This window comes from Leptonotus elevatus, chromosome 8 (assembly GCF_054856555.1).
Source record: "Leptonotus elevatus isolate MCC_2025b chromosome 8, RoL_Lele_1.0, whole genome shotgun sequence".
Taxonomy (NCBI): domain Eukaryota; kingdom Metazoa; phylum Chordata; class Actinopteri; order Syngnathiformes; family Syngnathidae; genus Leptonotus; species Leptonotus elevatus.
The window spans coordinates 3,690,100-3,709,339 of record NC_141246.1 but is presented as its reverse complement, the minus strand read 5'-3'; the positions used below and the strand labels follow the sequence as shown (position 1 = coordinate 3,709,339).

The following is a 19,240-nucleotide window of genomic DNA, read 5'->3' as shown; positions in this document are numbered from 1 at the left end:
AAATCTGGAAAAAAATTCTCCTAAAATACCAATATAATTATGAAAAAATGTATTCTGTAGAAAAAAATTGCCTTGTCAAATTGAGACTTGAGATTCTTTTTACCTCTGCAATGTCATAAAATTACTAGGATATCTCACCTCCTGAGACTGGTAGGGGCTTCCGGATCTTTCCAGCGCCAGAAGAACGTCAAGGTCTCCCTGCTCGGACGGCTGCAGGCTGACCAGCTGCACGTCGCTCCTCCTCACGCCAGCGATGTTCCTCAGAGCCCTCTGGAAGTTCCGCCAGTAGTCTCCTATGAACTCCTCGGGGGCAATACTGGCAAAGCGTACGGCGATGGAGTTGTCCAGCGCCTGGCGGGCCGCCTGCCGCACGTGCACATTAACGTCGGCAGCCGCCGTGAAGCGCCCATCCGTCACCGTCACGTTGAGCGGGTAGTGGCCGGCGTCCAGCGGCCGCAGGGCGATCACTTTGCCGTCCGACGCCGACACGGAGAAGGACGCCGAGGACGCGGCGGAGGACGGGGCCAGGCTGTACGTCAGCGTGTCGTAGACGTCCTGGTCGGTGGCGTGGATCTTGCCCAGGACGCCGCCCGCGTACTCATCGCCGGCGGTGGACACGAAGACGTCGAGTGGGAGGATGGCGGGTGGGTAGACGCTTTCCTCGATGATACGGACGCTGATGAAGGCGCTGGAGGAGAGTGCCGGTTTGCCGCTGTCGGACACCTGGAAGTGGAAACGCTGCGTTAATACAAATATTAAGTGGTAGCTTGACTTACTGGTAACCCATTAATTGGGACACTCATTTTCAAGGTAGCACTGTTCCATAATTAATTAATAACCTGAAACTAGTTTAATTTCTTTACTTTGGTATGCAGTATTTGTTTGTTTGGTTACTTCTATATTACTGCTCCTACAGTTTAAGGCAAGTTAATTTCAAGACTTTTTAAGACTATTTAATTTTCTTTCAAACTACCTCTTAGACAAAATGTCCAATGTTGTCTGAAGTTGCATACTGCAATTGACATGCATCTACTATTAAAAGTTCCGATTAAAACCACATCAGTGTTGCGTGATGTTACCACAACAGCCATTCGGTAAATTACTTAAAAAAGAATTTCTTGTATTTTCTATAGGATACATTTGTAGAGATTAATTGATCAATTGTATTTTTTCTCAAGGAAAGGTCATTATATTTCCAGATTATTTTTTTTTTTATTAGATTTATTAGGAGAATTTGTTTCTAGGTATTGCCTAAATTTACAATAATAAGCAATGTAGCAAAACCTCTTGATTTTACAATATTTTTTTTCTAAATAAAATTATTTCAGAAGAATCATTTTTTAAATACCGCCCCCCCCTTGACAATACTGTACATGCAGTAGTCGATTTTTTTTATCCTATAAAAATATTCATACTGTATTTTTTTAAGCACAAATAAAAACTAATAAAAAAAGTTTTATTTTTGACTAATGTAAGATTTCTTGTAAGAAAATAAATATTAAATGTTATATGCTAACAGTTTTAATATTAATTGAAGAGATTTTCATGCCAATTAAGGCCTTGTTTTTAGATTAATTTTGGAAAATGGATGGATGCATGGATGGATGATTCCAATGCCTTTTAAGACTTTTGAAGGTGCCTCCGAAACCCTGCACGTTTAATATTTGATCTATATCCTGCAGAGGGCACTCGTGGCATTCAAGAAGCACTGGACTTCACGTATACAACATGATACACACACAGATGGTCAAACAGAACAGTTGGAAAGGAAATTGCTGACTCAACGGCAACGTCCGAAAAGACATCACACCTCCGTTTCAACATTCTAATTTCTCATTCTGTCCCTTAGCACACAATTCCGCCCACTCAAGTCACTGAAGACGCTCGGGTTTACTGTGAACCCTCGCAACTTGATCACAGATAGATGTTACATGTTAAAGTGATTGTTGAATTGAACATTTGTTTTCTGTTAAGTTTATAACTTTTTTTTCCTCCAGTATGAATATTATTATTATTATTTATAATATTTTTGTTCTTGTACTTGTCTCAGATAGTCCTTTATGACACCCTTTTTGAAGACTTTATACACCAAAACACAAAAGAAAACTAGACAGTGAAATTGTGAGACGTCAACGCAGACTGACAACGGATGAGTCAGCGCAGATTGAAATCAATAGAATCTGACCTGAGCTTGAAGCAAGTAGTTTTCCTTCACTCTCTTGCTAAGGGGCCCCGCCAAGAGCAGCGCTCCGTGCTGGTCAATACGGAAGGCGTCTGCCGCATTGCCGCCGGCGATGGAGAAGGCGAAGGGCGGCCCGTTGTGGGAGGCGTCCCGGTCGGACACCAGCAGCTGGAGAACGCTGGTGCCCTGAGCTTGGTTCTCCTGTGGGCCAGACAACAACAGACGGGAGGAGCTGAGGAACTTGACGTGAGAACAAAAAGGATGAAACTATGAATTTTGGGACATATACTATTTACTATTAGCCCACTATTTTGCGCTTTCACAAGCACAGTCATATTTCCGAATGCTGTATGGAGGCAGTGAACTCAATTCACCTCACCTCACAACAATAAACTGCTGCAGTTTGGTATGGAGGACCAAAACTGCCAAAATTAAAAATAAATAAATGACTAAAGTGAAAAATAAATAAATAAATAATAATAATAATAATAATATACATATATATATATATATATACATATGTATATATATATATATATATATATATATATTAGGGGTGTGAATTGCCTAATACCTGGCGATTCGATTCGTATCACGATTCGATACTAATTAAATCCCGATACGAATCTATAAATTGATAATTGCGATTTTTTTAAACTCAAATTTAGAAAATACTAATCAGTAAACTTGTACATGTACACTGTAAGATTTGTATGAACATTTATTTATTTATCAGAAAATTCAGGTTGCAGTCTGTTTCATGTTTGAACAGCACTGAAATCAAATATTAAGGCTTAATGTTCCATTAATATAACATTCTTCCATGCTTAATGTGTAAATCCAAACCCTAAGTAAGACGTTTTGTTGAATATTCCCATAAAAAAATTGATGTTTAAAAATGTATTTGGCCGCATATTGAATGGATCGCGCTGTAATATCGCAATATATTGCCTAATCGATTTTTTATAACACCCCTAATATATTTATATATATAAATATATACAAAATAGTAGTCTTTATTTCCATTTATATTAATTTTATTTTCAAATTATATATTTTTATATCCACTTTTATTTTCACTTTTAGTCATTTATTTATTTTGAATTTTGCCAGTTTTGGTCCTCCGTAGTTTGGCAGATATAGCACGGCTGTATGACGGTTCATCTTCCACGTCTCCACTGTTTCACGTTGTGCCACAAGAGCATTTGCATCCACTTGATGTGTCTCACCTGGATGATGAGACTGTAGTTGGCCTGGGAGAAGAGCGGTGGGTTGTCGTTGACGTCAGAGATGTCCACGTTGACCACGGCAGTGCTGGACAGCGCCGGTGTGCCGTTGTCCACGGCCAGCACTGTCAAAGTGTACCCCGACGTCTGGAGATTGGAATGACGGGATGTCAAACATGAAAAAGCGCATCTACACATCCATCCTTTTTTGTACTGCTTCTTTTGCTTTTGTATTAAAATGGAAAGAAAAACATGGATTAAAATTAGAAATTGGATTTGTGAGAGAAAAAACAAATATATGTGGTGAATTAATTTATTTTAATTTATTTAATTTATTTTAATTTTATTATTTTTTTAAATTTATTTTACACATCAAAAACAATCCAGAATCTATTAAGACCCTTCAATTTGTTTTTGTTACCATCAAAAGACAATCTAGGCCGAACTAAGCCTAAACTAAACGTGTTGTACAATTTTTCCTAAACGTCAAAGACAATTTGAGTCTTAAATGACCCTAACATACTCTTTTTCTGTAGACATTAAAGACACTGTGTATTCTTCAATGACCTTGATGTTTTTTTCTAAACATTAAACACAATTTAGAGTGTTTTGACAAACATCAAAGACATTTTCGTGTCTTAAATTGCCCAACCATATTCATCATAATCATCAAAGACAATCGAGATTCATCAAGTTTGTCATACATTTTTTAAACCTCAAAGACCATCTAGACTTAAATAACACTAAAATATGTTTTGCAAACATCAAAGACAATGGTAGTCAACAACTACCTGCCGGTAATTTACGTTTTGTAAACATCAAAGACAACTTAGCTAGTGAATGTGCGCTAGTGTTTTCCTAGCATACAGTAAATGACAGAATGAAACAAATTTGCATCCTCGTGTGATCCTAAAACTCAGGGACAACATTTCTATTCTTCTTTTCTCAACATCAAAGACCATCAAGTCTTCAACGATCCAAATTATTTTTTGTCAACATCAGACTATCTAGTCCTTAACGAGTCACGTGTTTTTGTCAGCAACAAAGACGATCAAGAGACTATGTTTTTGTAAATACCAAGCAACGGTAGTTTGATTAACTAAACATCAAAGACAATGTAGAACCATCTTCAACAAACCCAGTGTACAATCTAGCGTGTATTCCAAAACATCAAAGACAATAGTGTCTTGAACAACCCGAAAATATTGTGTAAACATCAAAGACAATGGAGAAAAAATATTCACCTGCTCCCGGTCAAGCAGCCGGACCACTCGGAGCTCGCCTCGAATGGGGTCGATGATGAAGGGGCTGCCGCCGTTGCCGTCCACGATGGCGTAGCGCAGGCGGTTGTACGACGGCCCGTCCGCGTCCTCGGCCATCACCTGAGGGGCACACAAAAGCTCGTTGCGTCATCTTTAGGCAATTACAAATACTCAGGAACACTTTCATTAGTACAAATTTACTTGCTTTAGCTGTTATTTAAAATGTTGTAATATTTTAATGTATTTACTTATATAGTAATTCACATCATTTCCAGTGAAATAGTCTTGAACTGGGGCGTGGTCATTCTTTGAAACTGTTCTTTACCGTTAAGGCCGTCCTGCCCAGCTCGGCGTCCTCGCCGACGACGGCTGTGTAGACGCGCTGGCTGAAGACCGGCGCGTTGTCGTTGACGTCCGTCACGTTGATGTTGACGGTGGCCATGTCACTGAGGGGCGGCGAGCCTCCGTCGGTGGCCTCCACTGTGATGTAGTACTCGTGAGACGTCTCGTAGTCCAGCGGCGCGATGACAAAGATATCGCCTGAGCAATGCAAAAGGATAACACTGTATTGACACTCGCCTCTCAAATCACGCGCCCGTTCACACCTAGCGACCATTTTTAGCCTTAAAGATAACAAAAATGAACCTAATGTACGAGTTTTGGTAAACATCAGCGACACTGTGTGAGTGTTTTTCCAATTATTTTTTCTAGAGATTTTTGTTGCAATATTTTTGCTTCAAATATTTTTTTCCCCAAATTGGTATTTTTCAGAATTTCCAAATATTATTGTGTTATTGTATAATACTAACTTATCAGTTGCCCATCCCACAACCTAGTCTTCAACGACCATAACAGTTGTGTTTTTGTAAAAAATCTAATCATAAAAAAAAAAGAAGACAAATATAACACATTTTTATAGCCATTAAAAGATGGATTAAAGAGGATTTGACATTCAATAATCTTCAGCAAAAAATAGGCAGAGCTTGAAATACTTCCTGTTTTCATTCTTCTTTCAAATTTACAATGCCCAAAAAAATATATACCACCATCTAGTGGCTTAAAGTGGAATTACACCCACAATAAATGGTAATGGTAACAAAACAGAAAAAACAATCTGTGAACTAGAACCCGCAACAGTAGGGGGGGGGTTTACTGTAGTCAGTCCCACACCTGTGCTCGGGTCCACGCTGAACGCCCCGTGCTCGTTCCCACTGACGATGCTATATCCAATCTCTCCGTTGGCATCCAGGTCTCGGCTGGCTGCTTGCACCCTGAGCACTTGTCCGCCCACGGCTGCATCCTCTGGAACGGCGGCTGCGTACTCGCGGCGCTCGAACACAGGCGGGTTGTCGTTGATATCCAGCACGGAGACCAGCACGCGGCAGGACGCCCACAGGCGCGGAGAGCCTCGGTCGGCGGCACGGGCCTCCAGCTCGTAAAGGGCCCGCGTCTCGCGGTCGAGTGGCCGCTCCAGGGTGACGATGCCGCTCAGTTCGTCAATGGCGAACCAACCGTCAGCAGAATCCAGCAGCGAGTAGACCACGTCGCCGTTGTGCCCTGGAAGCACAAAAAAACAACAACTCTTTTACATGTCTGCGATTGGCTGGCAACCAGTTCAGGGTGTACCCTTGTGAGCACTAAGCGGTTCAGAAAATGGATACTTTTCATAAAATGTTTCAGTCTTTTATCACTAATATTTTTTACGAATACTTTGCCTTAGGTTTCAGCAATATTTATTTATTTATTTGTTTTTTTAAATCAAAATTTTGTTGCATTTTACCAAAGATATTTGTCATATCTCTATTTTCTTCCAAATTTGTAAATCTTTTCTATGTTAACACATTATCGATGTAATTATGACTAACAATTATTTCAATAATCAATTAATCTGTCTAATATTTTGTTGATTAATCAATTAATTGGATTTAAAATACTTTTTTAATTTCCATTCCTTTTTTTTTTTCACTGAAATTTGAATGCACATATAAATAAATTATGATTGAGTTTTTTGGCTTGTCTGTAACGTCAAAATATCGGCAAAAAGGTTGATCATTGTTTTCCAAATTAAAAACAGATTTTTGCAAATGTCTTATTTTGAAAAAACACAAAGATAACGGACATCTTTCCGGTCTTGAAGGCGCGAGTATGGATGGTGGCATTGATCGCTCAGTGATGAAAAGCTTCCGCCTCCATCGTCAGGGGAAAAACATCCACGTGCGATAAACAGGCCCATGTGTGATGTTGTCATCGCTCAGCCGGCAAAGAGACAGAGACTAATCTGCGTAATAATGTGAATCCATTTGTGCTCCGTTGGGAAGAGGCCATTATGCTCACGTTTATTATCTCGGTCCTCTGTGGCTCTTATTATGAAAATGCTCAGGTGTTTTCTCATCACTCATTCAGGAACGCTGGGAAGATGTCAAAAGTTTTCCACTCTCCAAACAAACAACACAATCACCTAATATTTTTGTTTTTTTCTGTCCACTATCAAATGCTTATTTCCCTCCAAAATGTTTATATTTTTGAACATATCCAAAATGAAAGCTGTTCATTCCTTCCCACAAGAAAAAACATTAAAGCACTAGGCCAACGATTAAATTGTTCTTTATCTCATTCACTCCCAGCCATTTTCACTGAAGCAACCCCCTTTGCTCCCGGCTGTTTTACTGAAATTTGACTGATTTTGAAAGGTCCACAGAATATTCTGTTCTATTGCTATAAAAACACCTACCAAAAGAAAGATTAGAGTCTCTCTTCTTTCATTAGGAAAAAAAATGATATATTTGTATCTGTTTCCGTTTTGCAGCAATTAGCATTAGAATATAGCTAAGTTTCATCATTATTCACAAACCTGTTGGCAAAAAGAGCTTGTTGCAACATGGCTGTGGTTGATCTCTTATACTGTGCTGCCACCTGCTTGCCGGTTTTTGTCATAACTACCATTGCTTTAAGCGACCCCTTCATGTTAGAAGATGCATTAAAGCCTTCTGTATGCCCCCCCCCTCCCCGTATAAATACGTTTTGGGGAGTGAAGGACAAAGTATTAAAAACGTATTTTTACGTTTTTTGGTTTGAATTAGTTAAAAACATGCCGATACGAGTGCCGTGTAGTGATCCGAGTCACTACAATGTGACATTTTCACATTCTAACGGGAGGAGAGAGGACAGTCCCTTACCGCTGTCGGCGTCGTCGGCCTGCAGCTTTGCCACGAAGGTTCCCGTCTCTGTGTTCTCGAAGACGGTGAAGGTGTACGGGTCGGCCGCAAACTCGGGAGCGTTGTCGTTGACGTCGCGCACGGCCACGTGTACGTCGGCCTCGCAGAAGCGCCCACCACCGTCCACCGCCCGTACTTTGAAGCGGTGCTCGTCCCGCTCCTCGCGGTCCAGGGGCTTTAGGGTCTTCAATTCACCTGAAGTTGACGCGAGGATGTTTAGGACACACTTTGATTAGTGGTTACAAAGTCCTTCTAGACTCCAATGTTAAGGGCACGTCTATACACATTTTGAAATGGCGTTTTAAAAACGTTATTCAAGGAAAATATAAATAACATTAATGATTATGTACTCATTATACAATTTTTATATCCATATGTGCCTTCGCTCAATAAAGGTTGGAAAACACTGCTTCAGTGCCCTATTTTGCCAATGAAAAAGCTTCATAGACTGAGCCAGTGTTATGAGTACGGTTATTAATGCTGTATGTAAAAGGTAATCTAATGTATACATGAATCCAGAAAAAAACATAATTACATACATTTTCTGGCACCCCGCAGTGCAAAAAGCATTCAATGCACGTAATTAAGTGAGGTGAGCACACAATGTCAAAGAGTGCACTGATAAAAGGGAACATTAGTGCCTCTTAAAGCAGATTTTCTCCGTCTTGTATGCTATAATTTAAACATTAGCGGCACCTTTATGATGACCCTATCCTGAGCGTCCAAGCTTAATGTAGGGGACTTGATGTCTTATAGTTGAGATGTGCTCTCATGCTTTTAACTTCATTTTGGAAAATACAAAAACAAACACACATACAAAAAAAAATAAACTGTAGCCAGATGGAGTGTGTGATTTAGGGACTCTCCCAGTAGGCATTATTTGCAGGCAACAAGTATAACAGTCATAAATTCACCCTAAGTGTGCAACTTGGGATTTTACTGCCGCCTTGGTCCTTTTTTCTCTCTCAGTGTTACCCTGAAGGAAAATAGCATTGGCTGGATGCAAAAAAAAAAGAAAAAAAGAAAAGAAACTCACAAAATGAACTAGTAAATAAATAAGTGGGCACAAGGGTGTTTTGCTTGACAGTTAATTTGGCCAGGTGGCCGATGTAGATAAAAGTTTGCAAAAAAGATTATAATTGCTGTTAGATATTAGGGATTTTTAGAGCAATAAAATAGAAAACAGCATTTCACACGCTGACAAATCATATCATCATAAGTATGTTCTATGGTTAATTTTCTTTGTTTACACTTTATTGCGTCTGCAATATTGGCTAGGCTAGTAACAATAGCTAACGATGAGTCACAAAAGGCTTTGCTGAGTTTTCACAAAGCTATCAAGGTGTTGCGTCGATATTTCTATGTCGAGAACGGCAACATTTCACATGTTGACTTTGCCATAACCAAATCAGAACGATCAGCATTTGTTTGTTTTTTTGTTTTTTTTATCTGAGTAGACTGTCCAGACAGAAAACGAGGGTTAATAAGCTAGCATTATGCTGCTCAGGCCCTAACTACATATAAAGTATCATAATAAAGTGGATTTACCCGTCTCTGAGTCAATGAAGAAGAGTTCTGATCCAGCCCCGTGGACCTCGTAGGAGATTTGCGCATTTGATCGTATATCGGCATCGGTGGCTGAGACTTGCAGGATAAGTCTGCTGGCTGGCGAATTCTCGGGAACGCTCTCGCTGTAGAGAGACTAAGCGGGAAAGCCAAGTAACGAGGGTCAGATTGGACTACAACATGTCAGAATTTGGTGTTAAAGCGGCGGGAAAACTGTGTTACCTTTTCACACACGGGGCTGTTGTCATTGGCGTCCAGCACTTTGACTTCCACCACGGCTTTGGCTGTAAAGATGCCGTCACTGGCCGTGACGTTGAGTAGGTAATAGTCCGTGATCTCGCGGTCCAGAGGCTTCCTGACTGACACTTTCCATTCGTTCTGAACGTGCTCAATTGCAAACTGTCCAAGCGGGTCGCCCGCTGTTGGATGAAAGTACAATGCATTTTGCTTATATGGTACATACCACAAACAATTTCTGTAATAACTGAAACCTCTTTGATAAACTTCTGATTCTACTTCGTCTCTTTTACCATTATCGGATAACACCTGTGTGATGTAAAAAATAAAAATAAAAAATCCCCAATCTTGTCAGCAACAAACTTGACACCCTGCTTTAGCCCCTTTAGCATTAGCAGATAACAATTGTCGCTTGATATATAAGACACTATTCAAACAGTGACAATTGTTTTCAACGCAACAGGGCAAGAAAAGTGAATATCAGGTGTTACAATTCACACACCGGCATCCCCCACACTTAGCTCCCAATTGCATTAGCGGATAACCATACCGAAAACTAATATTAACTCACCTGTAATGAAGTAGTTGACTTGTCTGTTGATGTCCTCATAATCATCGTCAGTGGTGCTGAGGATGGCGATGACGCCGCTGGGCGGAGGGTCGTCCTCGCTGACCGTACCCTTGTAGACTTCGGCTGTAAAGCGGGGCGGGTTGTCGTTGACGTCGGCCACCGTCACCTCCACTCGCGTGCCTGTGGCGTGTTGGACTTTGTCGCCTTGATCAGTGGCGATGACGGCGATGGTGTACTCGCTGCGTTTTTCGCGGTCCAGCTCCTTGAGTGTGGTCAACCAGCCAGTTTCGGCATTGATGGCGAAGAGTTCAGTGATGTCCTGGGAATTGAGCTTGGCGTCCAAGCTGTACAAAACGTGGCCATTGATGCCCGAGTCCAGGTCGGTGGCTTTGACTTGAAGCACCTGTGCCCCGCCAGGGAGGTTCTCTACCACCACTGCCTGGTAAGGGTCTGACTCGAAAACTGGCTGATTGTCGTTGAGATCTTTCACTTGGATGTTGACGCTAACAGACGTGACAATGTCATAGCCGTTGTCCTGGGTTTGTGCCCGCAAGGTTAGCTGGTACCACTTGGTGGTCTCGTGGTCCAGGCTCTTCTGGAGTTTCAGGGCGCCGGTGTCTCTGTCCACGACGAAGACCTCGTTCTCATTGCTCTCTGGAGTGTTGCCGTTCACGAGGCTGTACGTAAGTGGCTCATCGCACTCAGCCCGGAGCACGTCTATCTCTGTGCCGATTGCTAGGTCTTCGGCAACTGTGTAGCGGTAATGAGGCTCGGCAAACTTGGGGATGGGAGTCTCAGGTGCTACTATCCGGATGTATACCTGCACGACTGAATGCTTCGGTGAGTTTCCAGTGTCCTTCGCACGGACGAAAAAGGCATAGAGCTCGCCCTCGAGACCGATGAGGCTTTCTTTCGTCATGATGACCCCAGATGTTCTGTGGATTTCAAAATTCTCCGCCACGTTCTCTACGTCGGCTTCGATGGAGTACTCCACATCGGCGTTGCTTCCCTCGTCCACATCAGAGGCGGCGATCTTCACTACTGATGTACCCCTCGGGGCGTCTGACGCGATGGTGACTTTGTACTCGGCCGCCCTAAACTGCGGCGCGTTGTCGTTGACGTCAGTGAGGACCACGTTTACGGTACAAAAGCCCACCTTGCCGCCGCCGTCTTTGGCCTCCAGAGAGATGGGAATGACCTTCTCGATGCTGCTGTCGCGGTCTAAGCTCTCCAAGGTGAATACATCACCGTTTTCGTTGACTGTGAACTTGTCCTTGGCTATGTCATTGATGATGCGATACGTGATTTGCCCGTAGATGCCTTCGTCATCGTCTGTTGCTTTGGCCTCGGCTACCAAAGTTCCGGCAGGGGAGTTTTCCACAAGCTCTACTACGTATTCCACCTGAGAGAACGCGGGGATGTGGAAGTTGGCACCGATGACAGTGACGTCCACAACTGCTGAACTCCGATAAACGCCGTCTGACACAGACACGTTGAGGTGGTAGAGTGGCTGCATTTGCGGCTGGCGGTGGTTCGAAATAACAATGGCGCCAGTATGCTTATCAATGACGAAACTCTGGTCCTCGTTCCCTGAGACGATGGCAAACTCCAGCTTGTCTGAGTCGGAGCTGTCGGCGTCCGAGGCCTGGACTTGGGTGACGAAGTGTCCGCGTGAGGCCAACTCGCTGACGGCAGCCTTGTAGGCTGGCTCAGCAAACATTGGCGCGTTGTCGTTCAGGTCTGTGACGTCCACTGTCACCACGACGTCGGCGAAGAGAGCAGGGACCCCTCCATCCACAGCGCGAACCCTTAGTTGGTGCTGCACGGCCTCTTCATGATCCAGAACTTGTGCCGTCGAGATGAGCCCCGTCTCACGGTCGATGGCAAAGTAATTTGAGCTCTTCCCCTTCTCCTCTACCAACTGGTAGAAGATTTCTTGATTGTGACCCGTGTCGAAATCTTTGGCCTCCACTTGTAGGACAGATGTACCAATAACAGATGCCTCTGAGATGGTGGCGTAGTAGGACTTTGACAGAAACACCGGGGAGTTGTCATTGATGTCTTCCAGGATGATGTCCACGAATACGTCTGAGTGTGCTCCAGTCAGGGAGTCGGTTGCTCGGATGTTCAATTTATATGCTGGGTGCGTCTCAAAGTCCAGAGGCTGGGCCACGTGAAGAACCCCCGTGTTGAAGTCAATGGAGAATTGCTTGAAAGGGTCCCCCTCCGAGATTGTGTAAACAATACGAGGCCCCTCAGAGTCGCTGGCCTGCACGTGGAGAACGGGTGTGTGCACCTGGACATTCTCGGGGATTTCAATGTTGTAAAAAGGTTTCTCAAAAACAGGGATGGCTTTGTTCACCACTGTAATCGGGACTTCTACTTCCGCCGACAGTGCTGGATCACCGCCGTCCATTGCCACGACAATCACGACAAAGTCCGCGTTAAGTGATTCTTTCTCCAGCGTCTTCTTGATTGTGATTTCTCCAGAGGGGTTTATGTCAAAGTGCTCCTGAGGTTCCTTCAGTTCGTAATGGATTTCTGCATTGCGACCATGGTCCTTATCCACTGCTCTGACCTGCCGGACCACCTGGCCTTCCTCTGCATCTATCTGGACCAGGGCGTGATAGGGGAGGTTGACGAAGACAGGTGTGTTGTCATTGACGTCCTCCACGATCACCGTCAAAACAACGTGGGCAGTGTCTTCAGATGGGTCCTCCTTGTTGACCTCAACGACGATGTCAAACGTGTCCTGTTTTTCACGATCAAAAGCTATTCCTGTGGTCGAAACCACTCCGGATGTCCTTCCGATTTCAAAGCGTTTGTCAGGATTTAGGATTTTGTAGAAGAGAGGCTCATTTACTTGGTTACCGACAGCAGCAATGACTTCCAGCGTCCTCTTCTCGGACAAGTTCTCTGGGACTGAAGCTCTGTAGAACTCTCTGGTGAATTTCACCTTGCTCTCTTTGTTTTCTTTCAAGTGGATCTTGACGGTGGCGACATTGGCAAATCTCCCGTCCGATACCCGGACTTTCAGCTCGTACCTGCTCCTTAGCTGGGTGACATTCTGAATGGAGATCACGCCGGTGTTTGCATCCATTTTGAACTTGTCGCCGATGTTCCCCTCAGAGATGGAAAAAATAAGTTTGGCATTGGGTCTGGAGTCCAAGTCAGTGGCGTTGACTTTGACGATTTCCACCCCTCTGTACGTCGGCACCACCACAGTGGCCTCGTAGATGTCCCGGCTGAAAATCGGTGGGCAATCGTTGACGTCGATGACCTCAATCGTCACGTTAGCTGCCATCTCTGCAAACAGCCGTGGCACGCCGAGATCATGGACTTGCACCGTAAAGCGATAAACACTCCTCTGCTCGTGATCCAAAGTGGTTGTGATCCTGACGGCTCCGGTGCTGGAGTCGACAGCAAAGTAGTTGAGGGCGAAGGGTTCCACGATCTGATAGACCAGCATGGCGTTGCGGTCGCTGTCAGCATCCGTGGCACGGATGACAAATGGCACGTTTTCTATGGTGAGAACAACACTGTTGACGGCAGCCGACTCGCTAACCACACCTCTGAACTCTTGTTTGAGGAAAATTGGGGCGTTGTCATTCTCATCCTTCAGATGAATCACAAGGGTGGCGTTACTGGCAAGCCCAGCCATGTTGGTGGCCTGGATCACGAGCTTGTACTGCGGAGCCACCTCGTAGTCTAGCTCTTTATGCGTGACCACCACGCCCGAGTTAGGGTTGATGTCAAATGCGTTGTCCATGTTTCCACTTTTGATTTGGTAGAAAACCGATGATTGGCTAATGGCCGCCACCGAGCTCACGAAGCTACCCAGGGCGGCCGATTCGCTGATGTCGGCAGACAACAGCTTTTCAGAGAACCTGGGGGCAGCATTGTCCGAGACAGTGACGACAATATAGACGGCGGCTGTGGTGGACAGCGGGGTTGCCCCGCTGTCGGTCGCCTTGACAGTGAGCTCAAAGCGGGTCTTGCCACTACGACTGAGCTCTTTGGCCACTGTGATGGTGCCCAAGATGGGGTCCAAGGCGAAGCAGTTTGCCACGTTTCCTACCAGAAACAAAGAAAACGATCATTGAATTTAGTGATTGATTTTCAGCTGCAAAACAATGATAGCTTGACATCCAAGTACCCCAACTTAGCTGTCATTTGGTTGTTTTTTTGCTTTATGTTACAAAGTTTACATTACAAATGAGCTTCTGAAACAGTTGTGCTTGAAAGTTTACATACCGTTGGGTTAGCCTATGTATGGTATAGCATAATGGTATTTTTTAACGGGGAAAATTGGTTGAGTATTTAAATAAACTGAGATAAGAGCTTGGTCAAGTAACAAATCAAACTCATAAGTGAAGGTACCGCTGTTCTGTGTGGGTCATTCTTGACATTACTCCATCAAAAGTCACATCGGTTCAAACAAAAGCTACGTGTTAAGAAGCTTATTAGAGCAGGAAAAATGCAGGCAATTCTGGGGGTCGATCAAATGGCTGACATATTTGGAAACTCCAGACAAAGCCCTCGACGTGTTTCTGAATATTCCATTCATGAAAAACATCCAGTAGGCTGACTCGTGACTTCATTAGCAGTACATTACAATGAAAGCTTTCCTTTAGACCAAATACCCAGACAATCTGTAAATTATCACCAGAATTTTGGAGCGAAAAACCTGCCCTGAAGTTAAAAGTCAGCATATTGACAGCATGAAAGGATTAACTCAGCTCTGCGTTCAACCTTTACAATACCTGCTTAGCGTAGTTTTACTTTTGAGGATGGTACTGTAATCAAGTGGCTTTTTCTAAACTGACTTTCGTTTAGATTTTCTGTCTTTAATAGTTGACAAAAATACAAATTTACATTGCTATGTTAAAATGCCGCTAGCTAGCCTGTAGCCAGCTGCTTGTCACTTGTCATCAAATGATAAGTGTTTATGTTTGTGAGTTTTAACTGTCACTGACATTGACATTGACTTTTGATTTTGTTCTTATGTCTTTGACGCTTGAAAGGGTACAAATATAGACTGCCACGTTAGCTTCTCCCCGCAAGCAAGCTAGTTTTGCTGTCGCCCGTGATCAAATGGTTGATGATGAATGATGATTTTAATATTGTGTTCAGATGTAGACTGCTACATTAGCATCTCATGCTAGTCTCTGCTTGTAATTTGTGATACCATGTTGAATGTGTATTTAGACTTATGTCTTTGATATTCAGACTTTTATGTTAACTTTAACCGGCATGTAACTGGTATGAGTGACTTTGGGGACCATACCTGACTCGATGCTGTAGACGACCTCAGCGTTGCGGCCTTTGTCTTTGTCCAGAGCCGTGACCTGCAGCACGGCCGAGCCAATGGCGGCGGACTCGAACACACGGCCCGAATACGGCGTGCCGACAAACCATGGCGCATTGTCATTGGCGTCCTCCACATTGACGACCACGCGCACCAGGTTGCGTTTCACTGGGATGTCCTGGTCGCGTACCTGGGAATGAACATAGGATAATACAAATGAATAATGAAATCTAAAAATATGAATTACATCTTGGGCTGCTGGTATTTTAACATCTAATTATAGCCTAATTTTTAAGAGACAGGTCCATATCTATGCTCTACAATTGGGCTAAAAAAAATACCAGGATCTTTTAGAAAGGTGCAAAACTTATGACCTGACCAGGATACTCAACAATATACCACATAAACTCCCTGCTATACCTCCAAATGCCACAATGCACGCTTACCATAACCGTGAGGACGTGGCTGTGCATAGTCTCATGATCCAGCGCTTCGGTGGTGTACAGCGTTCCCGTCCCCGGGTCCAACTTGAACTTCTTCAGGCTAAAGGGGTCGGTGCTGCTGAGAAGGGTGAAGGTCAACTTGTTCTTCTCATCTTGGTCGGTGGCATCCACGCGAAGTACTTCGCTGCCCACCGGCACGTCCTCGGGCACGCTCACTTCATACTTGGCGCGGGAGAACTCAGGCCGGTGGTTGTTGGTATCGATGACGCGGATGAGGACCTGCCAGGCAAGACCAGGTTTTTGTTATTTGTGGTTTTGGAAAATGGATCATGATGCTTAGGGTAGAGAATTAATGTAATTATACAGCAGTGGTATATGACAGTTTCAATTAGTAATACTCTGCTCCCAAAACCTCGACAACAGTAATTTGTCTCCTTTGAAGATTCAAAAGGGGTATTTTATATATTCTAACATGAAAACATTATAACATAATAAATTCAAATATAATTTTTTTTAATTTATAATAAATGAAATACATTAACATTTTAACCAATCAAACATCCCAAATGTATTGCAGTATAAATGTCACATTACATAAGAAAATAATCAAAAATAATTTTAAGAAAACTACTATACTTTTGTAAATTACATCAATTCATCTACATAAAAAAGTAAAAATATTTAAAGAAATAAAACGCAAACAAAGCATTACTCAAGTAAACATAAAATACTCAAAGCTTTTTTACTGGTATATTTCACTATTTGTTTTTATTGTTTTATATTACAAGTTTGATATTAAATTAAAGAATACAACTTCCTAAAACACATATAATTTATATACACCTATAAACTAAAAAGTGCTCCCATGCTATAATTCGGTTCACTTTTCGCGACCTCACTATTTCGCACATTTGTTTAGTGCAATTTTGCATGCATTTATTTTTTCTTTTCTTTTTTACAGTAGTGTACCTATTTATTTTATTTTATGAAGGTTTGACCATTGAGAGTGTTTAAAAAAAAGAGAGAGAAATATGAGAAAATGTAAATGCCTCTATGAGAAAAGTGTATTAAGTGTGTGGTAAGGGGTTTCATAGCCTTAAATCATTTACAATAAATTAAAAAAATAAAGCTCTCTACTTCGCAGATTCCCCTTATTGCAGGTATTGGGAACGTAACCCCAACGATAAGTAAACACTGTATATAAATTTCCAAAATTATTATTATTTTTTTTTTCTACAACATTTATTTCTATATAATATATAAGGGTAGGTGTTAAATGCGTTCTCAATGTGTTTGTGATAAGAAAAAGGACACATGTTGCAATCCGTACTTTTCATCGCACAACAACGATGCATTTGAATGGATGAAAGACTTGCGCAATTTTCCAAGTCCTTCAACAAATTCAAACCTGTGACCCAAATGTCCATACACGTTCCTCTCTTCCTTTGATCAGCAGCAAAAAAAAAAAAACGAGTGCTGCTTTTGTGTACTCCAAACATCATCCACCAAGCTGTAAAATTCCACCGGGAGAGTGTTTTATCAACACCAGCCACTCGTCTGCTGGACTTCCGACAGAGGATTACGGAGAGCTGCTGGAATGCCATCTCCGCTTCCCAGCGAGTGGCGAGGGGGCTTCTAGCGTTGCCAAACATGGGGAACAAAGGGATCAGGCCCGATTAGACACCTGCATACCAGACACCAGGGGGTGATATCCCTTAAGGAGATGGGGAAAAAAAAAAAAAAGCAAAAAAAGGCAAAGCTGTGCAGCTCCACTCTAAAGACAGACCGCAAATGGTCGTAATACTGTTTGCTGAGCACTTCGACACACATATGGGCACAACCTGAGAGGAGCGATAGCACGCCGCGATGCTGGCAATGCAGCTGAGGCGTCGGACATGGTGGTGTTGAGTGTCAAGAGTACCGTGCAGCAATATGAAAGCTGGCAAGTCATCAAACTTCACCCACGCAAAGAAGAAAATTCTAATCCTTCGCAATTCCGTGTTGCCCATCTGTCTAGTATACGTGGTCCAAATTTGATTACAACCAGATGAAATCTCTCTAGGAGCTAAGTCTTTAAAGAACTCATAAATAGGGAACATTATGCTAAAATGTCTACTTCAAACCAAATTGGCTTCATTACTGGCATGGAGTCTTGAGACTTTTTTGGTGGGTCTACTCCTGAAATGATAGACACAGTATCCACACCAAATTTCATGTTGCCACGTAAATTTGGCTTTGAGGGCTGAATTATATCGAAAATTCTGAATGGATCTATCAAGCAAACATGGCAACTTACGACCAAATTATCAGACTTCCGGCATCCTTTTGGGCATTGGTTCTTGTAATTTGCATTCATATGAGACACATTTACCAAATGTAATTCTTGCTGAGTGAATCTGCCTTTGTTGGCTGAATTATTTTTAAAACTCAGAATGGTGCAAACGAGCCAAACGGAAAACTCCGACAAAAATGGCAATTTGGGGCATCGATTCTTCAGATTTTTTTGTGGGTCGACTCCTGATAGACATAACAACTATATTCCGTCTCAATAACTGAAACTTCCTTCAGGGGCTGAATCTTAAAAATTCTGGAGATCAACATGACCACCAGACTGTTTGACTTTTTTTTTGGGATCGACTCACGATGGACAAAATCTTATGTTGCAAAGTCAAACAAGCTTCAGGAAGCAGAATTTTTGATAAACTTTCAGCGCAGCTATTTTTTGTTTTTTTTTGGTTTCATGTTACATGGCAAGTGGAGACGCTAAAATGACCGCTTCAAAACAAAATGGAAGACTTCCTGTGTCTTTTTGGACATGGCATTTTGAGATGTTTTTTATGTGACGACTCATGACAGACAGGCCTACCAAAATGTCATGCTGTTGAGTAAAACTGGCCCCGGGGGCTGGATTTTCAAAAACCTCTTGACAGTGGGCTACCGAGCCTCTTTCTTAGGGGGCCTTTCGCATCACACTCTCTTGCCCAAAAGAGGCACTCAGGAATGGGGCCTCTGTTGCATGGTTGCGCCCTTAAGCAGCCATTCCAGGCATGTCTTCTCATGTCATGCCAGACATCATAAAGCGGCAGATCCCTGATGTCTCACAACACACACAAACACACACACACACGTACAAACACACACACTTCAGTGTGCTTCAAGTGACCCAATTACAATTTTGCTGAAATACGTTACCGTATGGAATCATCACTTCACTCAGTGCAAACCAGACG

General features: G+C 42.8%; 1 protein-coding gene across 11 annotated transcripts in view; it reads right to left on the bottom strand.

Annotated features, from left to right (window-relative positions):
* The window catches only part of fat1a (FAT atypical cadherin 1a), a 72,317-nt gene that overhangs the window by 15,803 nt on the left and 37,274 nt on the right, over nt 1-19,240 (bottom strand). For all 11 annotated transcript variants that reach the window (XR_015095830.1, XR_015095833.1, XR_015095832.1 and 8 more), the window contains 12 exons: nt 16,014-16,289; nt 15,547-15,757; nt 10,260-14,333; nt 9,674-9,870; nt 9,434-9,587; nt 7,847-8,080; nt 5,841-6,227; nt 4,996-5,210; nt 4,653-4,790; nt 3,412-3,555; nt 2,186-2,383; nt 139-723 (listed from right to left, as the gene is read on the bottom strand). Coding sequence is in view for 7 of the 11 variants with exons in the window: in XM_086083302.1 (XP_085939428.1) it covers nt 139-723; nt 2,186-2,383; nt 3,412-3,555; nt 4,653-4,790; nt 4,996-5,210; nt 5,841-6,227; nt 7,847-8,080; nt 9,434-9,587; nt 9,674-9,870; nt 10,260-14,333; nt 15,547-15,757; nt 16,014-16,289 (6,813 nt within the window). In the remaining 4 variants the exon portion in view is untranslated. The remainder of the gene's footprint in view (nt 1-138; nt 724-2,185; nt 2,384-3,411; nt 3,556-4,652; nt 4,791-4,995; nt 5,211-5,840; nt 6,228-7,846; nt 8,081-9,433; nt 9,588-9,673; nt 9,871-10,259; nt 14,334-15,546; nt 15,758-16,013; nt 16,290-19,240) is intronic.